The 18,934-nt window shown below is 51.3% G+C and overlaps 1 protein-coding gene and 1 long non-coding RNA gene across 13 annotated transcripts in view; one reads left to right on the top strand and one right to left on the bottom strand.

The window, feature by feature from the left end:
• Window positions 1-15,838, top strand: part of LOC102550895 (uncharacterized) — an 82,541-nt gene extending 66,703 nt beyond the window's left edge. For 3 of the 9 annotated variants that reach the window (XR_015631615.1, XR_015631621.1, XR_015631619.1), the window contains one exon: window positions 1,745-4,502. This is a non-coding gene — a long non-coding RNA (uncharacterized LOC102550895). Of the gene's footprint in view, window positions 1-1,744; window positions 4,503-5,606; window positions 5,685-8,616; window positions 8,970-14,680 lie in introns of those variants that run through there. The other 6 variants (XR_015631620.1, XR_015631623.1, XR_015631617.1 and 3 more) reach the window with 5 other exon arrangements.
• Window positions 10,513-17,544, bottom strand: Irf1 (interferon regulatory factor 1). 4 transcript variants are annotated; one of them, XM_087569712.1, is made up of 9 exons: window positions 16,923-17,130; window positions 16,250-16,341; window positions 14,807-14,906; window positions 13,878-14,104; window positions 13,659-13,791; window positions 13,361-13,483; window positions 12,747-12,796; window positions 11,765-11,900; window positions 10,513-11,514 (listed from the first exon to the last, which is right to left on the bottom strand). In XM_087569712.1, exons 2-9 carry the CDS (start codon window positions 16,334-16,336, stop codon window positions 11,384-11,386), a joined length of 987 nt encoding a protein of 328 aa, XP_087425838.1. In that variant the 5' UTR covers window positions 16,337-16,341; window positions 16,923-17,130; the 3' UTR covers window positions 10,513-11,383.
• Between the last annotated feature and the right edge of the window lie 1,390 nt (window positions 17,545-18,934).

The raw sequence follows: 18,934 nt of genomic DNA, 5'->3' as shown, positions 1-18,934 counted from the left end.
TTGTGGACAGACCTGAGGCGAACAGTCAGAGACAGCTATTGTTATACACATTTTGGGGGGAAGCAGAGGTCAGTGCAGGCCAGCAGGCTGCACCAGCTTTGGCGATGCCAGGCTTTGTTCTTCAAGGAAGGGTAGGGCTGGGAGCAGGGCAGGCTGCAGTGCAAGCCAAGGCCAAGAGGCAGAGACTCCCAGACTGTGTCTGGGAGATGCAAGCCAAGGAACAGACGTCAACATCAAACGCATCAAGGCCCGAGGGAGGAGCTTTGCCCTTTTCTCTGGTCTCGGATGAGTCCCTGGTGGAAGCTGAGCTGGGGGCGCCTTGGGACGGACCAAAGCAAATGCTGCAAAAAGCTTCGAAGGATCCAACGTCTTATCGAGGCCTGGACCAAAGCCAAGGCCAGAGCTAGGGCCCATACCAGGGCAGAACCCAGTTCACAGAACTCAAGTCCAGTTAGGACCTCCCAGAAGGAAATTCCTGCCCTGACTGTGACCCCATGTTGGGAACAGGGTCAATAGGCATTTGTTTTGATCGCTCCAGAAAAAGTTAATCCAACAAATACAGAGAACCCGTCACCCAGAGGTGATGTGATGGCCACTACTGTCATGCTGCATTTCCATAGCTGATGCCATCCCTGGGCCATCCGGTATCCCTTAAGACTACAGCTGACTGAGCAGTTCCAAGTCCCTCCTTTACCCTGTGAAATGTCATGTGTTTTCTCAGGAAGTGTTGATTTTAATGCAGAACTCTAGAAAACAGTATTTTCTTTTTTATTTAAGAATTTTATATGCAAGTTGACTGTACCTTCATCCTTTTAACCCTCCGTGCCTCTCTCCAATTCCTTTGCAGCCCCCTCTCCCTTCCAGAATACACGAGCTACATACAGTGAATGTATGACCCCTTATGACCACTTGTTCCTAAAGACTCCCCTCCCCTCCACTGACTGTATGTGAGTGATGCCTGGTGTGGCCTTTGCAGGCAGGCCTTGTGCAGGCACCCATGTTGTGGAGAGTTCATGCATGCACAGAAAACGTTCCTTAAAAGGAGGAAGGGGCTAAAAAAGAACCAGGCTTAGAAGCACACACTAGCAATCCCATCATTCAGAAGGCGGAGGCAGGAGGACTACTGTGAATTCAAAGTCAGTTCTGAGGAATATAGTGAGACCCTATTAGGAGGTTGGTAAATAAACAAGTATAGTGCAGAGCTCTAGCCAGCAGGACATCCTGTGGGGACAAGGGTGGCTCTCGCATCCGCATCCTGTGTGAGCTGCAGAGGTGGGGTGCCTCGGCCAGGTCCCACTCTCATGGACTGGCGACAGCTTCCTGCCTAGGGTAAGAAGAGCTTTCGATGACTTTGCACTTGCCCTTCCTTCCCCTCAGGATGCACTGATCACCCCCCACACACACACACCAGAAGGCAGGTGGACTATCAGCAGTCGGATCTGCCCGGATCCTTGTTTCTCTCACAGACCCCACAAGTTCTGTGAGCCTCTGAGACAGGCACTGTTCTCCACATAGTTCAGTTGGCTTTCTGCTGTGATAAAACACTGACCACAACCTAGGGAGGAAAGGTTCTCTTTGGCTTGCAGGTTACAGCCATCAGTCAGGGGAGGTCAGACCAGGACGTGAAGCAGAGGCAGGAACACTGCTTATTGGCTACCATTCTGAGCCTGGCTCTCCTTGTTGGCCCTGACCCCAGGCCAGTCTGACGATGGCACTAATCACAATGTGCGTTCTCTCTTCCTAGGTGTGTCAGGTTGACAGCCAGGATCAACCATCGCTTCTGCCTCACGAATGAAGATTCTGAGGCTGCCAGCAGGGCCAGTAGGCTGGGTGAGGCCGCACAGCTAGTTAGAAGACTTCATGCAGATCCGGTTGGTATCTAGGTGACTTCCTTTATGTGCCTTCCTTGAGCCAAAATGGATCCCCCTAGGGAAGACAGCTAAGCACTGGAGACAATTTATTACCAGTTAAGTGTGGCCACAAGCTGTATCCTGGGAGTTCTTAGCCAGGTTATAGGTGTGTCTGTCTGTCTATCTGTCTGTCTGTTTGTCTGTCTGTCTGCCTGCCTGCCTGCCTGCCTGCCTGCCTGCCTGTCTGTCCTAAGGGCCTCAGTTTACGGGTGCTCACCCAAAGACAATGAAGAGCCAGGACTTCCAGTCACTGAGGGCTTGGTCAGGGAGGCCAAGAGACGGTGGTTTCCTATAGGCGTGTCCTTCAGAGGTGCTGTTTCATGATATCCTTCTTGGCCTATCTCAGGCTTCGATTTTCCCAGATGGGATGGGGTGTTTTACTAAGTCTCTGCATCCCCGAGCACCCTGGACCCCAGTACGGAGATACGCAGGATCTTCTCCCTGGCCATCTCAGGGTTCATTTGAGAGGTAACGTGTTTGTCCTGTGATTCTGACTCCAGCCAAGGTCTGGGTCCTAGTACAGCCACAACCTCCCTTCTAGAAGCTTCTGAGTGTCAGTTTCCTGTTACCACTGTAAGAGATGTCCTCCTTGCACTCCGTGGCCTAGATTAGCACACAGTTATGATTCTGAGGGTCCAATGTACAAAACAGGTCTCCCAGGGCTATCCTGAGGGTGTAGAGCAAACGTGGGGCTCTAGGAAGCAGCCCCTGGGCAAGGCAACACACACCTGTAATCCCAGCCCTCAAAAGACTGAGGCGAGATTTTCTAAGGTTGAAGGCCAGGCTGGTCTATATATGGAAGAATGAGTTCCTGCCTCAAAAAAAAATTTTTTTAAATCCCCTTCATGGTCCAATTTTAAAAGGCTTCCTCCATTCCTTAGTTCCGTGGTGCCGTCTTCTAGCTTCAAAACCAGCAACAGATGGTCCTTTTACTTAATGTCGTGTCTCTGATTCTATCACTCTTATCTCCTCTTTCCCACTTAGAAGAACCCTTGTAAGCAGCTGAGTATAGTGATGTATGCCTTTAATCCCAGCACTCAGGAGTCAGAGGCAGGGGGATTTCTGTAAGTTCGAGGCCAGCCCTGTCTACAGAGTGAGTTTTAGGACATCCAGAGCCACCTAGTGAGACCCTGTCTCGATAAACAAACAAATAAATGGAACTTCAAACCTTTAAGTTTTGAGATAGGGTGCTGTACGTCAGCTCACACTGCCTTCAACTCACCGTGTAGCCTAGCAGATCTCGACCTTAAGATACCGCAGAGCAGGGTGAATGCAGACTTTCAATGGGTAAAGGCACTTAAGCCTGATGACCTGAGTTCTAGGCCCCAGGACCCACATAGTGGGAGGTGAGAAACAACACCAAAGTTGTCCTTTGATGCCTACACACATGCAGTGGCACAGCTCCCCACCCCACCCCCAACAAAAATAATTTAAATGTTTTTTTCTAACATCCTCTTGAGCCTTTAGTCTCTTGAATAATTGAGTTTACAGGCCCATACTTCCAGACCTAGACGCCTCTCTATTTCAAATTAAACTGATTAGCAAACCCCATCCCTTGTTGCCACAGAACATAGCGAAGTCATGGGTTCTGTGCATTAGAATGTGGGTATCTTTACTCCACCATGGACTGTTACTCTGCCTACCACATTCAGCCACTCCTCCAGGTTTTCCAAACATCTCAAGCACAGACAGTGGACCAGGCCAGACCACAGGTGGGATATGCCTGTCATTGTGTAGTCCCTCCCCCCTGCTTCCTCCTCCTTTAGCTCAGCCTGTCCTGGGCTCCTCTCCCATCCTCCTGTTCCCAGTTCTTGGAAGGGAGAGTGTAGGGCTGGACAATGGGAAAAGGAGTGTGCAGATTGGGGAGAGGAAGGCAGGGTCAGATGTACCCCAGCTGTGGGAGCCCAGAGGGCTTGGCCTTTCCTACCAAATACCTGTACTTTGCAGAGGTGCCCGCCAGTGCCTTGCCCGAGTTCTGCAGAATCTGAAGGCAGCTCTGGCCTGATAGAGCAGCAGGAAGATATTAGAGGCTCCATTGTATATCCCTGACTTCCATGATAACCAGAATCTCCTGAGCCCTTTCTCAGGGGATGACAGCCTGTTTGCCTTCATTCCTTCCTCTTCTGTCCTTTGAGTCATAGGCTGAGCTGGATATCCTAGCTAGGCCTCTGTTGGCCCCTTAGTGGGAGAGAGCAGAGGCAAGAAAGGCTAGATGAGGCCTTACCCTCAAGGAGGGTAAGGAGATGGCCCTAGGACCTTCTCTGATGAACTGGAAATCTCAAATCCCAGGGACCAGCTCTCCATTTCTGAGTAAACTGAGACCCTTAGTGTCCTGTCTCTTTTGCACCCCCAAGTCTGCTTCAGTCACGTCTGCTTCCTGTATGACCAGCCCTTTGGAGCCGAGAATGCTAGAAAGATGAGGTTGGGAGTGAGGTATCTTCCACCTGTGCCTGAATGGCACAGCAGTCTTGGCTGCACGCATGAGCGAATGACACAATGTGCTTGCATCAGAACTTCTGAAAGTGTAACGCCCTGGTCACTTCCGGGTGCTGTTCTGCAGATGCCTTTAATAAATGTTTTTATTTCCTCATACCTCTTCCTCTTCGTGCAACTAAACCGTGTTTTTATTTTCGTATCGAAAATAGATTCTTTTCATACAATATATTCTGTTCACTGTTTCCTCTCCCCCAACTTCTCACAGAGCCTCACCACTTCCCCACCCACCCACCCACACCCTTTCTTTGCAATTAGATAGCACTTGAGTATGTGTGTTTTAATGCATATTTATTCAGTACACATGCCACAGCACATGTGTGGAGGTCAGGGGACAACCTATGGGAGTTGCTTCTCTTTTTTTTCCACAGCATGAGTTCTGGGGATCAGATTTGGGTCATCAGGTTTGGCAGCAAGGGACTTTCCCTACTTGGCTATCCTACCAGGTGTTCTTGCATTATTTTTAAAATAGAATAAACATCATGAATGACTCAGCTCTCCAACTTCAGTCCTACACAGACTGTGCTACATGTCATACACACAGTAGCCCTTGTCCCAACCTTTGACTGCTGGTTGGTCAGGACTCTACTGCAGAAGCAGGCCTAGTCACTCACACGTACCCTGATCCCATAAGCCTGCTCTCTTGAACCTCAGGGCCCAGGTGAGCTCAGCAGAGCACATGCCAAGGACATGGGCACTCAAGTGTAGGTTGGGACCAAACACTGTGAGAATGCAAAGAGGAGACATTTGCCCCTGGGGAGCTTCCAATCCAGTAGAATTTAGCTATACACAAACCACCTAGGCACACGGGAGAGGGCTAACACCTAGAGGGTGACACTTTGTCTATGAGGACCCACACTACACTTCTTAGAATGGGCAGAGACTGGGAATGGGATCCTCCCAAGTGACCTAAGGTTGACTCTGCAAGCTGGGTGCATGTGCTCTCCTGGGCTCAGCATCTGTGTCCGGCTGTTCACTGCTCTCCAACACCAGAGCACTGATGAACGACCATGGAAAACTGGCCCACCCCTTCAGGCCTTCCTTCCTGCCCTCCTCACACTGCAAAGAACTGCCAGGCTCCAGTCTTTGCTCTGCCTGTCACGAAAACATGTGGCTCCCCGCTGCATTCCAGTAAGCTAGTAAAAACAGTTGGAAGGGAACCCTGGGTCTCCAGCTATGACAATGACCTTTCACCTCCAACAGGCAGGGTCTGCATTCCCAACCACAGCCTAACACTGGTCTGATACGGTCAACATGCCAGAACCTGTTGCCTCGTTCATGGTGAGATTTTGTTGTTGTTTTAATTTTTTTTTTTTGAGACATGGTCTCTCTATTGTAGCCCTGGCAGGCTGGCATATTGGCAGGCCTAGAACTCAATATGTACACCAGGCTGGCCTTGAACTCAGAAAGATCTGCTTGCCTCTGCCTCCCAGGTGGATTTGGTCACCTGGCTCAGACAGAAACATGGCTGACAAGTATTCTTTGAACCCTGGAGCTAAGCTCTGGCAGGCCAGAGTCCTCTGGAGCAAACGGGTATGGCCAAGCTGCTCCCTGCTCTAAGGTCAAGTTACAAGCCTTGTCTGTGTCTCAACTCCCTGGGGCCCTAACCCTTGAAACATCAGGCAGCTTCCCGGGCACAGGTAGAGCATTGCTTCTCTTGAAGGTCAAGGCTCACCCTACTGGGGCCCCAGGAAAGCACAGCCAACAGTCTAGACCCCAGACTCCAAGGTGTCGGGAGGGTGCAGGCACAGCTCAGAGTCCCAAATACCTTCTTGGCATAGGGTGCCCAGCTATTCTCAGTTTCCTTCTTGCAGGAACCTTGATATTGTGGAACCAGCCTGGGTTCTGAGCCTGGACAGATGTAGCTTAGAAGCCAGCCTCCATAATGATTAGCTGAGTCATCTTGGGCAAGCCCCTTACTTAGCCTTGTTGAACGTTGATTTCTGGTCTGTGAACAAGAGGTTGGTGTTGGGAGGAGGTATGTGCATGTGTGCCCATGTATGTGGAGCTTGGCCTCTGTTGTCATGTCCACCTAGGTGTAGTCCATCTGAGTCCTTGCTGCTGATCCTGTTCTCCAGGGAGGTGGTTGGCAGGTGGATGTCTGCCTCTGTCATTTCCACTCGGTATCCATGATTTTACCCCATGATTCCAGCATCTCCCTAACTGAAAGGCAACATCACAGACCTCACTGCCTAGCCCCCAGAAGTAGGGGCTTCTGAAATCTCAAGATGGACAGCAGCTGCTGGGCATAGTTTAATCCCAGTCTTTAATCCCAGTACTCGAGAGGCAGAGACAGGTAGAGAGACCTCTGTGCATTCGAGGTCAGCCTATTCTACATAGTGAGTTCTAGGATAGCCAGACCAAAACTGAGACCCTGTCTCAAAAAACCAACCAAACAAACAAAAACCCGAGAAACCTAAAATAAAGTAAAACCAGCAATGAGTCTCTTGGGAGCTCTTTGGAGCTAAGGAAACTACAAGGCCAACCCGTGAGGCCTCAGATTCAGCCCCTCAACAGAGCGCTTGGGAAAGGTATGTGCCAGCTCATTCCTACCCAGGACTCCTGCCTCCTGGACAGCGTGGCAGGGGTCTGACCAATTCATATGAGTTAAGAAATAGCATCTGGGGCTGGAGAGATGGCTCAGCCGTTAAAGGCTAGGCTCACAACCAAAAATATAAGAAATAGCATCTGACAGAAGCCAAATGCTTCCTGCTGCGTGTTCTAACACAACAGTTTGGACATACTCACGCCCTTGCACACTGCCTTTCCCTGTGCAAGAATAGAGTTTTGGATCCGACGTGGTAGGCAGGACCTGGCCCCAACAACAGGAGTGCTTTGCTTCCAGAGGAAAGGGGCTCCACCTGCTACTAAGCTTTCCCCGGGATCTCAACTCTACGCTACTGGCCTTACCAGAGGCTTTGACAGAATTCCGAGAAATCTCTTATCCTTTGAGCCAGGGTGCAGACTGTATACTGAGAGGTTAGAAGCTGATAGATACATTGTGGTCTCTGGCTTTCTTCCAAGAAGGGAATGAACAAGCCACCTCAATTAAAGTAACACCTTTGGAACAAGGTGAGGAGACCCCTGTGATTCACCAGAAATGTCCCCAAATATCTCTGAACTTAGGCCACCATGGCAAGGTGGGCAGGGTCCACCATAACCATGTAAAAAATCAGCATAGACTCTAGACCTGCCTCACCTGAGCTGGCAAAAGTGGGGCTTTTCCTATGAACCCCCACCTTTTGGAGAGTGGTCCTTGGTAGCTATATCATTCATCATAGCCCCAAAGAAGTTCGCCCTTCAATGGCCTTCCAGTGGCTCAGCCAGGAGTGTCCATTAGTGGTTAGACAGAAACTCTTAGGAATGGCCCCGAGAAGCACTGTAAAGTCCTTAGAATTATCATAGGTCTAAATTGGGCTCAATTTATACTCATGCTGCTCCATTCCAGACACTAGCTGCTGCCTTTATTTGAGCAGTGTCTGTCTTCCAGGCAAGGACTGAAGCCCACAGTAGGACCATTCTTCATCTTGGAGGTCCTCAAGGCTTGGTCCCTAGGACCTTTCTGCCCTCTGAGGTTTGGGGTCCCTCTCTAGACATCCCAAGGGGTTGATCCTATCTACAGGAGGAGATGTGGACTCCATCTTGGTCCTGGAGGTTGGGGGTTGACAGCATAATGCCTCAGAGCTTCTGATAATGTGTTAGTGATGAGCTTTGCTTACTAGAGCATGAGACCTCCCCTGCTGCTTGGGACTTCATTTATCACTACTGCCTGCTCTCCACTGGGGATCAGGTTGAAGGAGAGGGAAGTCAGGAGTGGGTCTGTCTGTGGTAGAACGCATTCCTCCAGACCAGCTGGCTCCACAGCACTCCGACCCACCATTACTTAGAAAGCCACCCATAGATGCCACATGAGGCTTAACCACCTCAAATCTAGTTCTTGATAACATCTGGGCCCTCAAAGAACTAAGAAGGCGGTAGATCCATCTTCTTCATCCTTGTCCCCAGTAAAGCTGTTCTTGAAAAACCCACATGGATCTTCAGATGGGCAAGGCCAGCAGTCAAGGACCTCACCCCACCCTCACCCCCATCCCCAAACAGGATGGCCACCCAGCAAGAACCCATCTGCCATTTACACAGTGTTCACAATTCAGGATGACCCCAGGCCGACCTTTGCCCATTTTCCAGTATTCTCCTCATCTTCCCTTCTCACCAGGGTACACACTCCAGAGTCGTGGACCCAGTGACGAGTCACCAGTCCCAGAGGTTTCCGGGACTGAAAATATGGAAGATGTGTCTGGAGCTTTCATAGAGCAATGACCATGTTCCTCAGGCATCGCCAGAGGCACCTGCTGCTCTTTTAAGAAACCTAAAAGCTGAGGCAGGAGGGATAGCTCAGTGACTAAGAGCACTGACTGCTCTCCCAGAGGTCCTGAGTTCAATTCCCGGCAACCATGTGGTGACTCACAACCATCTGTAATGGAATCTGATGCCCTCCCTCTTCTGGTGTGTCTGAAGACAGCTATAGTGTAGTCATATACATAAAATAAATACTTTTTAAAAGGAAACTAAAAGCCGTTTCCAGATCTTCCACCTCAGATACTTAACAAGAGTCAGGCTTTGTCTTAAAGAGCTGTTATGTTACACATGGCTCCTTAACTATGGTTTTCAGACTTTTAATCCAGCGCCTGCACAGAGAACGCCTATGTATTTGCCCACGCACAATACTGAAAGACAGGAGCGAAGAAGCATCTTCAGCCCAAAGGGATGGGAAGGGGGGTGGAGGGGATGTTGGCTGTCTGTAAAGCACTTGCTTTGGCGTGCAGACCTGAGTTCAAACTCCAGGACCCTTATAAAACCTCAGGTGTGGTGGTGCAGATGACAGCAATTCCCAGTGACTGGGAAGTGGACCCCTGGAGCTCAGCCAGTTACAACAGGCTACTTGGTGAAGGTCCAGGCCAGAGACCCTGTCTCAAACAAAAAACATAACGTACCTGAGGAGTGGACACCAAAGTTGCCCTCTAATGGTCATATGTGCAAGTGTAACGGATCAGTTATGCTGTGCGGCTGGTATTTAGCACTCAGAGTTAACTACTAAAATAATCAGGTGGGCTTGAACTAGCCAGCTATCAGTACTCCTGTCCTTCACTCATTCAGATCTGCCCTAAACTGTTTCCAAATGAGTCCAAACCATAGTCACCTGTCATATGTAGCTATCTGAATTTTAACTAAAACTGAACATCAAGCTCCTGATAGTATCATTGAACACATTTCAGGTACTTAGTCCCTTGGCTTGACTAGTGTCAGCATTTTGTAGAAATTATTTCCATCAAGTGAGACCTGGTATGGCAGGTCTTGGGGACATTGCCTGCACTGCTGTCTATTCTAATCGTCAGTGTCATACCAATTGTTCATTGTTTGAAATGGCACCCGTTTGTACAACAGAACCAATAGACTTTGGATTCTTCTGAATGTGTCATAGACTAACCAATAACTGGGCCCCAAGATTTCAAAATCAACTCCCAAGCCTGATGACCTACAAACTTAAACTCTGTGTGTTATCCTCTGACCTACAAACAAAAACTCGGCAGGCAGATTTCTTTGAGTTTGAAGCCAGCCTGGTCTACATCGTTAAGTTCCAGGAAAGCCAAGGATACGGTAGTGAGGATGCTGTCTCAAAAAACAAACAATGCTCAGCAGTTGAGCATTGGCTGCTCTCCCAGAGGATCCGGGTTCAATTTCCAGCAACCACATGGCAGCTCACAACTGTCTGTAACTAGTTCTAGAAGATCCGGACACCCTTACATAGACATACATTCAGACACTGGAAATAAAGAAATTAAAACAAAAAAAACAAATAAAATGAAAACAACCTCATCCATCCCACCCCACCCCCACCCCCGCAGCAAACGTAAGTGAGCATGTCCCTGTGGCGTGATGTCCCCTCCTCCCGTCATCTTCTTTCCTGACCAAAACTGGAAAGATTCATGACAGATGCATGTCAGTGCTGGGCTGAAGCTCAGGCAGAAAGCCAGCAAGAGACTCCCATTGGGAGCTCTCCGTAAAAAGTAAAACCAGTTCCGACTTCTAAGTAAAGAGCCACACGCACACCTCGTAAACAACTTAGGTTTTTATAAAAAGATGAATATACATATTTACACAGATCCACACGAGATCAGACACAACTTAGTAATTAGGTGGCGTTTCCAATGTTCAGAGTCACGCCAAGGCGCTCACAACCCCCTCCCTGGGCCTGCTGAGGACTGCTGAGGCCTGAGGAGAGACAGCAGGCACCGGGCAAGGCACTATATAAATAAATGCAAAGGCCAAGACTTGGGGAGAAATGTTAGTGTACACTTCTGATCAGAAATGTGGCAAAGTCCACAGAGAAAGTGCCATTTTTTTTTCCTGAGCCCCACAGCTGGAGCAGGGAGTGAGGCAGAATCCCTCTGAGGCTAAGGGAGACAACCCTCACAGGACCCCATTTTTTCCTTCACATTTCACTGGCTCTAGAACCATCCCAGGGCTCGGTTGGGAAGGGCAGCAGTTCTTTGGGAATAGGACTTAGTGCAATTGTCTCCCAGTGTGGAGCCAGCCCTAAGGCCAGTGCAATGCTCTTCTGTGGGCGCTGGTCTATTCCCCCAGGGCCAGCCCAGTGGTGAGACCCTCTCTAAGCAATGAAGCTTTCAAAGAGCTAGAAGGTAACTTCCGTCCAGGTCCTCTGCCTCACACTAACCTCAGAACGCCAATCCATCTTCCTAGGAGTCAGGACCAGCTTGAAAAACTTAGACCCTGCCTCCTAAGCTCTGAAGAGTCAGTCCACTGACCCAAGGAGGATGGTTTGGTCCCTTCCCTGCTTGGCAATGGGATTATGTTTTGCCACATCAAGGGGTCCACGGAAGTTTAGCTTTATGTTGTATCACAGCCACCATGATGCTGGACCTAGCTCACTCAGGAGGGCAAGAACGGGTCAGGGACCCAAATTATGGTGCACAAGGAATAGCCTGAATGGAGGGCGGCCTGGTAGAGTTGCCCAGCAGGGTGTCCATCCACATGACGGGGTCCATATTCTTCATCTCTGTGAAGACACGCTGTATGCCTATCTCGATGTCCCCTAGAAGATGACAAAAGAAAAGGGCTGTATGAGGAAGGGGATGTGAATCTCACTCAGCTGTCCACAGTCAGCAGCAACCACAACTCATCTACAGACCAGCCCCAGCATAGAAACAGCTGATAACTCTCAATGCTGTACCTGCTGGCCTGGTTTAAAAGGAATGCTTTACCTGGCTCTGCCTCAAGTATTTCCCAGCCTCCATCAGCTTCTGCCTTCTCCCAGAACCCATAAGGACCCGGAAGCCTCTTACCTCCAGGGCTGTCGATCTCTGGTTCCTCCTTGCAGCTGAAGTCTCCATAGACAGTAGAGAGTTGGGCTCCTGGTTCATTGAGCAAGTATCCCTTGCCATCCACGTGCGTCGGCTGCCACTCAGACTGTTCAAAGAGCTAGGGAGAGAGCATGAAGTCATCAGCTGCCTGCCAGTGTGGACTCACCCTGAGGTCCTCCCTTCCCTCGGAGGACCTAACCCTTCCCAGGCAGGATCACAACTTTGACTGTTTATGGGTAACAACAGGCAGAACTGTCAAGACAAGGCCTAAGAGTAAGGGAGCACGAAGCTACCTGGGCCCTGCTGGCCCCTCCTGTGTGTCACCATCCCTCTCATCTCGCCTCCACCCTCTGGCACAGAATCTGCATGATTTCCCTCTGCTGGGAAGGACATGGCAACTGGCAGGCAGCTTAAAGCAAAGGTTAGCATAACAAGCCAGGAAAGACGGAGACAAGGACCTGGATGGATCCACATCTCAAAGTTCGGTGCTCAAGGGCCAGACTCGAGCTAAAACTACCTCAGAATCTTTAATGGTCACTTAGAAAACTGCAGCTGAAAAAGTAAACCACCATTTAGAACTTGCTAAGAAAAAAACAAAAACAAAAACAAAAACCAGAGGGTTTTATTTATTTTTCCTAAAGCCATCCTAGTACAGATCCCAAAAGCTGATTATTGAAACCTGATGTGCATTGCCCAAACCTGACGGGCTGGGTATGCTGGGGCGGAGGACACAGTGCTCAGGGGGGTGCTGACTCAGAGCTGTCTGGGACCCTGAGGCTTGCTGGAGCATGGCCTGTTAGAGACTAGGCTTCTCACCTGCTGAGGCAACAGTTCCCCCAACACATGAAGTAGGGGCACTTGCGGAACTGCATAGGTAGCCAGATTACAGCACCTGCCCTAAGTGACTTGCAAGCTGTCCCTAGCTTGCCTTCTCTTCCCGGATGCAATATGCAAAGGGATTTACCTTCATGATGTCCTCAGGTAACTTCCCTTCCTCATCCTCATCTGTTGCAGCTGTGAGGAGGGACAAGAGGTTGGCCATGAATGTTTGCCCTGCAGCTCCCCGCCACCTCCCCAAGCCTCCCAACCAGCATCTGCCTGCCCTGGAGATTCCAGAACAGGACACTGGCTTGATGACTCACCCTCCCCAACTACAGAGCAAGGCCGCATCCCACCCCTTCACTTCCTTCCTCACCCTCAGACAACTGAGTGCGGGGAAGCCAGGAGCACTAGCCACCTTTGACCAAGATGTGGCCCAATTCCCTCCCTCTTGGCCTTGAGCACATGAAAGCTCTGAACGGTTTTGTGTCTCAGGAACTTGCTTTCTTGCTATGGGGATAGGGTAAGCAGTGCCCGGCTCCATTGGCTCAAAGGCACATAGGTTTCTTCACCTCCACCCCACAGTGGTTTCTCTGTGAAGGCCTAGCTGTTCTAGAACTCACTATGTAGACAAGGCTGGCCTCCTAATGCTGGAATTAAAGGTGGGTGCCAATGCCCAGCTTGGCACATAGATTTCTAGGCAGACTCTATTCCCCCTCAAGACGCACATGAGGCAGGCCAGTCCCTAAGAGTACAAACCTTCAGAGGTGGAGGGCATGGGCGACACCTGCAAGTTGTACAGATCAGTGGTGCTGTCTGGCATGATGTCCATCTGCATATGCCACTCAGAGAGACTGCTGCTGACGACGCACGGTGACAGAGCTGGGAGAAGGTGCAAGTCAGGACGGGCGTGCTCTCTTAGTTTGCAATACCTGAGCCCCTCCACCCTGCACGCTTCCCTGACAGAGTCCCATGATTATGCCCCACACTCTTCTCTGTTCCCACGATGCCTCTTGGGTGGAACCTAAAAGCGCCCTTGCCACAGTGGCGACCTCACCTGGGGTAATGTCCCTGTCCATGTCCAAGTCCTGACCCAGGTATCCCTGAGCTGTGTAACTGCTGTGGTCATCAGGCAGAGTAGAGCTGCTCAGTCCGTCAGATAAGGTGTCAGGGCTAGAATCTCCGCACAGCTACAGAGAGGAAACAGCTTAGGCCTGCTGTGGCACTTACCCACTGCCCCCCTACCTAAGGCTGGGCTGCTTAGAGTCAAGCTCACCTTCCTCTTGGTTTTGCTCTTAGTGTCACGGCTGGACTTGGACTTTCTCTCTTTCCTCTGGTTCTTGGTGAGGGGTGGCAGCATCCGGTACACGCGTACAGCAGAGCTGCCCTTGTTCCTGCTCTGGTCCTTCACTTCCTCGATGTCTGGTAGGGAGTTCATGGCACACCGGAAGTTTGCCTTCCAAGTCTTGGGATCTGGCTCTTTTTCCCCTGCTTTGTATCGGCCTACAGACCAGGAGAATAAATTCATCCATCAGCCGCTCTCTGGGCTGGGAGAAGAAAGGCAAGGGTACCCCACCCCAGACATCCATACAGGGGTTAACTAGCAAAAACCACTGTCAACAAGTCCTGGGGGTTCTCATATGCCCAGAGTTGGCTCAGATATCCAGCAGGGATGGGAAGGGCTCAAATAGGCTCACTTGAGTGTCTCTATCCCCCATACATGTGCTAACTGTCTTGGACCGAAACTGTCTCCCTGCTTACGTTCTCAGCAGCCAGAGACTTCTGGGACTGAGGCTTATCTGATGTTTGTGAAGTACAAGTGGGCACAGAGCTGGCAACAAGGACAGTTACTAACAGGTCTGAATAGGATCAAGTGCCTGATTCCTGAAAGAAGAAAGGGGGGCCGGCCACCAACCAGATGGGGCTTGGGTCAAGGACCTTTAGTTAAGACCTTGAGAAAGGAAGATAGAAGTGTCTGGGTACCCTGATGCACAACTGTCTTTTCTACGGGACAACTGCAGTCTAGACAGACCCCTGAAAGTACACATACTTTCTAACATTTTTGCCTTAAAAATACAGGTGCACCTCATCCCCTGGTTCCAATAATTCTGCACGCTGTGTCGGGGAACTGAGAGGCCACCCAGAGCATGGATGGTAGCCTGTATCCCCTCTGTCTCTCCTCTGCCCCTCCCCCACCCTGCACACCTGTGTGAATGGCCCAGCTCCGGAACAGACAGGCATCCTTGTTGATGTCCCAACCGTGCTTGGCAGCATGCTTCCATGGGATCTGGAAGATCATCTCTTCCTGAACAGTGCACATAGAAGACTGTGTCAGCTCCGAGTGCGGCTGAGTATGCACGGGTCCCCAAGTATGGGAAAAGGCTGACTTCCCCTTTTCACCCCGACATCTGGCCTAGATTGACCCATCCCAGCTGCCTTTAACGGGTAGGCGCTCTGCATCTTTTAGGAAGGGGGTCTAGGTTCTGACGAGCCACAGCACTAGAAGGTCAACAAAGACACCCCTGCCTTAGCTCCTGGGGTAAGCAAGAACCTAAGCAGTGCCCTCTCGGCCCTGGCCTGGCAGGTGTTGGCTGCTTGTTTATCTCTGGCTAATGAGCATTGGAACATGGAAACTTCTAGCTGCAGTCTCCTCAGGACACCAAGCACATTGGCTCCTATATAGGGTCCTGCTCATACACCCAAGGGAGCCCTGGGCCAGACCTGGATGAGGACTGCCTGTATAGTACTGGCCTATTCCTCTCCCCTTAAATAAGACAGAACTCAAAGAGAAAAGGTTTATCTATGTGTGGGGACAACAGCCACAATGAATAAGGTTTTGCTTTTATTTTTTAATTTTTATGCATGTATTATGTGTGTACGTGTTGGACGTGCGCGCAAGCCGCGGCACCCGTGTACAGGTCCAAGGACAACCTGTAGGAGTTCGTAGTCTCCTTTTCCATGAGGAGATTAGGGATCAAAGTCAGGCTGTCAGGCTTGCTGGAAGGTGCCTTTATCTGCTGAGCCAGCCCTAAGATGAGGATCTTACCACCATTCTTGTTACTACTGGCTAACGTATCCATTTTCAACCAAGTTTGGGTTTCACACTTTTTACCACCTTGTAATCTATCTTAAAGTGCCTCAGTTTCCTTCTCTGAGACCCACCTCTCAGGATTACTATGACAATTAAAATGTGCAACTTGGTATCATATTTAAACGGTGCTAAGCACATAATCATTATAACCAATGCTGTCACTGCTGCTCTACTGCCAGGTGTGCCAACTGTGACTTCTTGGGTTCCTACTTAACTAGCCCTGTTCCTAACCAGCATCGACCGCTTTTCTGTCTCCTGTCTATCCAACTGGAGCTATGTGGAATGTTAGGGATACAGCATTTCTCTTGGAAGAGAAGACCCCGGGCTCTGCAGATGCTGGGAAGTCTTGGTGCTGAGACTGTGCCTGCCACTAGGAGGGTGGACTGGCCACAGCTTCAGGAAGGAAGAAGCAAGCGGCAGAAGTCAGACCTTAGCCGTTCTGGCATGCAGCACCCACTAGGAAACACATTTTCCTGCTCTCATGTTCGATAATGGAGCTTGAGTCCCCCCAAGAGAACATGGGTTAAAACAGCAGAAATACCCAGGAGAACACTCACTTTATTGATCCAGCTCAGCCCTGGAATTTGGTTGGAATTAATCTGCATCTCTAGCCAGGGTCTCATTCGCATCCGAGTGATAGGCATGGTGGCTGGAGGGAGAAGACAGAAGGCCTGTGTTTAGAGTCTGTTAAACAATCCTGGGCACTGCCCTGCTCCACCCAAGGCCGATCACTCAATTACCTTCCCCTGTCCTCACCCAGGTCGTTACCCTCCCCCACTCTCCTGCCATCAACCAGGTAACAGGTCCCACAGTCATAGAGAAAGGACCCTACAGTAGAATGAAACTTGGCAGCACCATAGGCAAAGCCACCTGCCCATTATCTCGGTCTCTCCCAGCCAGCCTCAGGAAGAAACAACCAAGCAAGTCTGTCTGAATGGTTTCAGGATATATGTACAAAAAAAGTGGGGGTGGGGGTGCGCAAGACACATAACTTTTTTTTCTCAAAATTCAATCTTTGGAGGATGGAAGGGACTGCTTTGCTTGTTGTCACCCCCAGCTCTACACCTTCCAGGCTGGGCAAGCAAGTCACCCTCCAGGGCACTTCCCCCCACCCATCCCAATCCAGACTACATCCCCTCTTGACAGCTAGTGCCCACAACATACAGCCCGGGGCACAACCCCTTCCGGCCTGGTTTCCCCTGCTGCAAAGAGAAGTGGCGCAAGCAACACCTGTGGCACCTCCTCCCGAAAGCCTTGTAGTTCACGACCGGGTCCAGCCAGTCAAGGCAGCGAGCCAACCTCTGCCACTGAACACTGCGCGTTCGAAACCTACAGCCCAGGCGTCAAGCTGCGACCGCCAAAACTGCGCGCGGGCGGACATCCGAGTCCCCGGCGCTGCTAGCGGGTGCGCGCGATGGCCGCTCTGGGCTACCGAGAGGCCCCGCAGCGGCTCCGCGCACGCAGACCGCCGAGCGCGGCCAGGGGGCGGTGCACGCCGCGGCCCGCCTCCCGGCCGCTCGCTCGCGGCGCCCTCCCCAGCCAGCGAGCCACCCCGACCCAGGGTGTCTCTGGCCCCCACTTCCTGGTGCCCCGGGCGCCTTTTGTTTCACGCCGCCCGTCCGTACCCGTGCAGCCCCGGCGGGCTTACCTTTGCTGCAGGAGCGAGTCACAGAGGGTACCCGGGAATGAGGCACGGAGTTGCGGTGTAGGTACACGATGCGTGCACGGAGCGAATGATGCCCGAGATGCTGGGTTCCTCTGGCCACCGCTGACCTCGGCTCAGCTCGGCCCGGTTCGGTTTGGCTCAGACAGTGAGAGCTCGTCCTACCTCGACGAAGGAGTAGTGCGCACTGGCGAGTCGGCGGCGCCGCGAAGAAATCTAAACACTTAGCGGGATTCCCCGGCCCGAACTCGGCCACGCCCCCGCCGGGCCGCTCGCGCGCGCCCATTGGCCCACTTCGCCTCATCATTTCGGGGAAATCAGGCTGTTGTAGAGCTAAGCGGCGAAGGGGAAGTACAAGGCGGCTGCGCTCCCCACCCCCTCGGCCCGCGCCACCGCCCCGGGGCTCCCGCGGGCCCGCCCCGTGCTCCACTCCACCCCCGGCCCCCTTGCCTGTCTTGGAAAGCCGAGGCCCTCCCTCTCGTCCTGTAGGCTCCTAGCCTGCTGGTTCATGTGGCGGTCTCCCCCTTCTCCTCCACCGGAGACACCTAACTCCCTAGGTCTCCAGAACACCTGCTTCCTTCTCCAGAAGGGACCCCCGGACCGAATCACCCTGAAAATCAGTCTGGTAATGAAGTGTCAAAAAGGGAGGGATTCGGTCCCTATACTGCTTTAGATGATAACTCTCTTAACGGCCACTTGCTGCTTTGAGAAGTTGAGGCAGAAGGCCTAACTTAGAATGCAAGGCGGTAGGAACTCCCAGCCTGGACTCTGCAGGCACAGCTGTTGAAGGACGCAGGGACTCTTAATTTCCTTAACCTCAAAATGGCAATAGCCCACTCACTAGTCTGCAGCGATGGGGGTTTCAGGGAGACACACCGCGTCCTGATGGGGAGAGATGGTGTGTGTGCTTTCCTGTGCCTCACGAAGTTCTAGCAGTGAACAAGGTGACCCTTCTCCCTTGTATCTCTGGGACTACCTGAAAGTGGAGAAAATTCAGAAGTGACTGTGGTTCCTTCTAGGACTCCTGCTTCAGCTCTACATCCTCTCTGTAGCCTTTGGGAGAAAGTTCCTCTCTGATAGTCTTGAAGGCATTTCTGAGTCCCCAAAGCCTGGCTCTGGAGAAGTTCCGGGCAGCATAGGGAAACTGTGGCCAGAATCGGGGACCCAGGTCCCAGAGGGTTGGCAAGGGCAGCGGGTTAACTAGTGCGCAAGAGTAAACCTTGCCAGTTTGTTTTCTCCTAGCGGCTGGGCTAGTGTGTACATGTTCCATGCCGAACTCTGGCTCCTCGGGCTTCTTCCTTCACTTCCCCACAGCATTTACATCAACCCTCTATGGTGTCATTCTCCTGTGTCACCTTCCTCGCCCTAGCTGTCCGTCTAGGACAGCACCCAGTTTAATGTTGCAAGCTCTAATACACACATCAGTGAATGATCTCAATGTCACTGCCTCGAAGAGGAGATTCGGGAGCTAAGAGATTCAAGATGGCAGGAGGATCTTGGAAGAAGGTATCGAGACTCTAGAATAAATAGGGAGGTGGCATTTGGAGTATTTTGAAGTGGCAAACGAGAATCGCTAGAG

The sequence above is a fragment of the Rattus norvegicus genome, chromosome 10, assembly GCF_021556685.1.
Source record: "Rattus norvegicus strain SHRSP/BbbUtx chromosome 10, alternate assembly SHRSP_T2T, whole genome shotgun sequence".
NCBI lineage: Eukaryota > Metazoa > Chordata > Mammalia > Rodentia > Muridae > Rattus > Rattus norvegicus.
The sequence above is the reverse complement of the archived record's forward strand: the minus strand, read 5'-3'. Positions and strand labels throughout refer to the sequence as shown.